Source organism: Haliotis cracherodii, unplaced genomic scaffold (assembly GCF_022045235.1).
Source record: "Haliotis cracherodii isolate W230 unplaced genomic scaffold, xgHalCrac1.p SCAF_1, whole genome shotgun sequence".
In the NCBI taxonomy this organism is placed as follows: domain Eukaryota; kingdom Metazoa; phylum Mollusca; class Gastropoda; order Lepetellida; family Haliotidae; genus Haliotis; species Haliotis cracherodii.
Window position 1 is genome coordinate 57,037,070 of NW_027266264.1, and position 5,313 is coordinate 57,042,382.

The following is a 5,313-nucleotide window of genomic DNA, read 5'->3' on the forward strand; positions in this document are numbered from 1 at the left end:
CTCAACGAGAAACATTCCGATATTAATCTCCGAAACGAAACATGTTTGTTTGCTGATGAGACTTGGTATGAAAACCGAGCAATAGTCATGGCATCTGGTACTTCAAAATACGGTGAAAATGGAGGGAATGAGGACAAGGACAGTGAGAATAGTTCAGAATCTGAAGAATACGACAGAAACACAAATCAACGAGTTCATGAAAGGGAAAAGAAGAAGCCAGCAAAAACAGATGCCACAACAGACGACGAGAAAAAAGAAGCTACATTTAGTTTGACTGACCCTGATGCCTTGCTGGAACAGTTAGAAAGTGTTGAACTGACCGAGGAAGATACCGAGGAACTATTACACGAAGCTTACAAAGTAAACATGAAATTGAAAGAGATGCTTCGTAGGCAAGAAGCAAAACGTCGTGACAGACTTTCAAGCGCAAAATCTGCATACAGTACTGCATCGAACTCAAGAAAACATCCAGGACCTTCTGTCCTCCCACCTATTACCAAGAAAGGCTCAGCAAGTGATTCTAAGGTATGCTGCTAGACACGTAGTGAGTTTAAAATACCCAGTTCACTTGAGAAGGAAGGTAAGACTGGTTTTGGTAGCTATTAGAATTGCTTGGCCCAGGCCATGATAAACAATAAAGGTTGTATCCAAGAATAAATTGTTATGGAAAAAAAGAACATTACTAAACATGCATTTTGCTGGACAACTTCTGCTAATTTACATGTTAATGCATCCATTAAAGGGGCATTGATCTAAAGCAATTCCCTTTGTAATTGTTTTTTTCCCATAAGTACCCGGATGATACCCAACGCAACTGAGGGTGACATGAGACTGGGCTACCGTCTGCAAGGACAGCAAAATATACTTGGGACAATATTTGTTTTACCCATTTTTGAACACTGATTAGTTAACCGTGATCTATAAAGATTTCGACAAAGGGCGCATGTTAATTAATTTCTTCAGCCTAAACAAACAGACATCGGTTGTCGTCATTTGGAAATACCCCTGATTGTTGTAGTTTGAAAAAAGTATCCATGCAGTGAAAGCATTACCAAGGTTTCATATCTATTTTATGTTCTAAGCATTTTGTACCATGTTTAGCGTTAACTCAGCCAGAGTTTGAAATTCCTTGTAGTAGTGTGACAATGGAGCGTTGAAATTCTTGGCATTGTCAAGACAACAGTTTTGATTACACGAACGTGACAAAGCCATTGATAATGCACTTTGATTCACAAAAAACCCTTGGTATTTAGAATTTTGTAGGGCATTCTCAATCTCTTTAATATCAGAATTTTACTCCGATACGATACCTGTGTGTGTGAAGATCTGAGGACGCCTCCATATAAGGTCATGTCAGGTGACCTCGGAGCTATCTTTGACCACCCAATCGACATCAAGGATATGTGTGCTTTTGAGCCAAGTCAGCTTTCAATCAATTCAGCTTCATTTCTTCACCACCTCAATTCGATTTTAACAAAAGAAAACCTGCACAGAACACAAATATTCCTTCAATACTGCACACTTTTTGGTGTAGATGATAATGTACAGAATTGACATGGTGTGTTAAGTATCCACAATATATATGCAATGGTGCAATGTTTTTCTCATTTATGATAGGAACAGGCCGATTAACTTCATGTCCAAGATACAGAAATCAGATTCTCTTCTCTGAATGATTTGTTCATTTATACCTCCGACTTGACTTGATGCTGATTGGCTGGTTAGAAAGTTCGCCTGCCTGAAGTGCCTGGATCCAGCTGGTGTAGAAGACTTCCTCCTGGTGGTGTTAAAAGTCTCCACCAGGGGTCCGGAAACTGTCATATGCGCCAGACATGTCTGATTGGGGATCTCAAATGTCCAGTTTAAAATATTGCTTACCCGGACATTTAAATTTTTCTGTCGGGACTTTTTAAAAAGTATTGTCCGGACATTCTTAAATTTTGACCGGACATGATCAGTTAGGACTGAGCAGTTTCTGTCTGCAGTTGTAACACAATGAAGATTATCTACACTGACAAGCTTTGTTTGTTTTGATTGCTGTAAATACATCGTACCTACATGATAGTCCAATCGGTCAATCACTGTAATTGCAAATGTCCGATTGGGATTTTAAATTTTCCGGACCCCTGGTCTCCACACCAAAAATGATGTAATCATCATTTACATTAGGCTTGTCAGATAGTTCTTTCTCCAAGTTTTGGAAGAGGTGGATATCTGATGACGCCAAATCTAGTGAATACTGAGGGCGATCAATGAGTTCAAAGCCCACTTCCTGCATTGCAGCTGTGGTGACAACAGACATGTCCACATTTTCCTGTTGGTTGAACAAACCTTTAGTGATTTTCACGAGGTTTGGGTTTGACATTCTCACACAGTTGAGTAAGCAGATCAGCATAATATCGGCTATTAATGGTCTGACCGTTCAGTGGATAGTCCACCTGTAAGCTTTCTTTTGGAATCCTACAAAAACCTAAGTCGTCATTTTGCCAGCTGATGAAACAGACTTTGCCTTCTTAGGTTGGGGATTCATAGATGTTTCTACTGCTTTGACTGTTTAGTCTCTGGCTGATGGTGGTGAACCCAAGACTTATCATTCATGGTTCCAGATCGCTCAACAAAATCTGTTGAATCTGCTTCAAAACAAGATGGACTTGGAGTGTTTCTTCTAAGGAGTCAGAATACTTGTAACCCAGCATCCTGAAACCTTTGTCATGCCCAGCTACTTCCACAACATGTTCTCAACACTCTGATGAGAGATGCCTCCTGTATTGGCGATTTGACATGAGGGGATCAAGTCATTGATCATCCGTAATCATATCATGTAGTTGATCAGCACTTTCTTTGTGGTGGCAGTTGGAGGACTTCCTGATCTTGGGTAATCTTTGAGTTTCTTGTGGATTCCGCTGTTCACCTCCTAACTGTGGTAAAAGCATCATCATCATCTCCTAAAGTTGACAGCGTTAGTATGGATGGCTGTTGGAGTTGTCTCTTTCAGTTGGAAATACTTGATGACATTGTGATGGCCATTTTCATCACTAGAGACTTTGATGCCTACATATGCTGTCGGGTTGTGTATTTGGTTTAAAGGCAGCCTGGAAGCTTGGAAAGTATTCTGCTTACTGTATTCGATGTAATAAGTGCCCCGCTCTAATAAGCTCCCACGGCGATATTTGCAAGTATATTGGCCAGTGAACAATCCCAATTAGCACCCCTTCCGATTGATCAATGTACGCAAGACTTATGTATTCGTGCATAATACGTGTGTTATATGCATTCTTTATTATGGGAAATTAAATTCTGGAAAAATATATCTGTCGTATATAAACATTTCAAGCTATCAGCATAAACCATGAAATTTACGATCTTTCAACTCTGTTATTTTTCACCAAAATAATATTCTAATAAGAGCCCCCTATTTCTAATTTTGAGAGTGCCCTGGGCGCTTATCATGTCGAATACGGTAATCCATGCAAACTGATGTTACTGACAAAGTCCAAAGTGATACAGTTGCTAATACTTCATGTGCTAATATTTCTGGGAGTCATATTAACTCCCACTTCTGTCTCAATGAGTGAACAAGAATACCTCCCGCAATGACTGCAACCATGCTTCTAAATTTGATGCCATGGGCAAAGTCACCCAGTGACACTGACACAAGCTGACAACTTAAAATATTTTACATTTCAGCATGTACTGTTGTTCCCTTATGTTTTGTTTGTGTCAAAACTATATTTGACCCGTGACGATCCGGGGTAGAATAGGTCTTCAGCAACCCATGCTTGCTGTAAAAGACGACTATGCTTGTCGTAAGAGGCGACTAACGGGATCGGGTGGTCAGGCTCGCTGACATTGTTGATGCATGTTATTGATCCCAATTGCGTGGATCGATGTTCATGATATAAATCACTGGATTGTCTGGGCCAGACTCGATTATTTACAGACCGCCGTCATATAGCTGGAATATTGCTGAGTGCGGCGTTAAACAACCAACCAACCAACCAAAACTATATTTAATATTTCCTCCATGGACTGATGTATAAATTAGTATTGTGTACATTGTTTTCTTCAACATACATCTTATTGAATAGTATAACCAACAGTAAGTGAACGAAAAGTAAGAGCCATTGGCTGTTGCATTCCTTAAAGTAACTGGAAGGCATCTTTGTGTTTACCTGGATTGTTTTACATCACTCAGAGCAATATTGAAACTGTATGATGGCAGCCTGTTAAAAAACAAACATAACAGTGTATCTGGTTTATTTTTTCAGAGGAGAGGTGATTCATCAAAGAAACCTAGACATCCCAGTTCAACAAGTAAAAGTGCCAAAGAAAAGCCAATCTGGGATGACCGGTTCTCCTTCAGTTGAACTTACAAACAGGACTTGCACATCTGTGATAGAAACATAATACCTGTTGTTGTGAACTAGATATCACTGTGACATTGCAAAGCATCATCTATACGGATGCCCCACTTCACATCTTCACCGTGTGCTGCTAATCAGTGTTGTAGCATTAAAACAAGCATTCATATCTGATGTGATAACACTAATCGTTTCATATGTGCCCAACTATATTTGATATAAGAAGCTAGGCTGCAAGGTAGCCGATAAATCTGGCATCAGATTTAAAAATAGTTCATCTTAAATTTTGTGTAAAAGGCACTCTGAAATGTCTCAGGATGGGTGTTTTACCACTCGCAAATATATTTTAGACGTTGGGCAGTGTTTATAACGCTTCTAACCCATTAACAAGCCTGCAGCTTTCAGAAGCATTGAATTGAATTTATAACATGCTATTCATAGGACTTTTTTTTAATTGTTTTTACTATAAATGTTGTGGTAGATTCTGATTTTAGTCTAAATCATATGTTCAGTTTGTTTTATGAACTACAGTCAAATGTAATACTGAGAATATTTACTTCTATATAAGAGTTGCCTCCCTTAGATGTGCAAGGTGAGTGTCAGTATGTCACTGTGGGCTGTTCTCCCAAATATGGCTGACGGTGTATGAAATTGTGAAAGCAGTGCTCAACTCCAACTCACTTTTATCTGAAAACAAAGTATGCCTTTGGTCACAGGGGCTTGTGACACAAAAAATAGCAGCTACAAGATATATGGTCACACCCAGTATCAGTCTACTATATAAAAGGATAATTTTATATAGTAGACTGACACTGGGTGTGACCATATATCTTGTAGCTGAAAGTATTTATTTGGTACAAGCCCCTGTGTCTTTGGTCTCATTCATCACTCCATGATAATATGTAAAATAGTTCCTGCATCTAAAACAATGTTGAAAAAGATAAAACATTTC

General features: G+C 39.1%; 1 protein-coding gene across 1 annotated transcript; it reads left to right on the forward strand.

Moving 5' to 3' along the window:
• LOC139465773 (uncharacterized) lies at positions 1-5,113 on the forward strand. The gene is made up of 2 exons (XM_071247672.1): positions 1-525; positions 4,269-5,113. The coding sequence occupies exons 1-2, from the start codon at positions 88-90 to the stop codon at positions 4,365-4,367; spliced, it is 537 nt and encodes a 178-aa protein (XP_071103773.1). The 5' UTR covers positions 1-87; the 3' UTR covers positions 4,368-5,113.
• The last annotated feature ends 200 nt before the right edge of the window (positions 5,114-5,313 follow it).

What these genes read in the sequence shown, in the direction of transcription:
- LOC139465773 (XM_071247672.1), top strand. Translation starts at nt 88, where the DNA reads ATGGCATCTGGTACTTCAAAATACGGTGAAAATGGAGGGAATGAGGAC. An exon ending in GCTCAGCAAGTGATTCTAAG is followed by an intron (nt 526 to 4,268) that starts GTATGCTGCTAG and finishes TTATTTTTTCAG; the next exon opens with AGGAGAGGTGATTCATCAAA.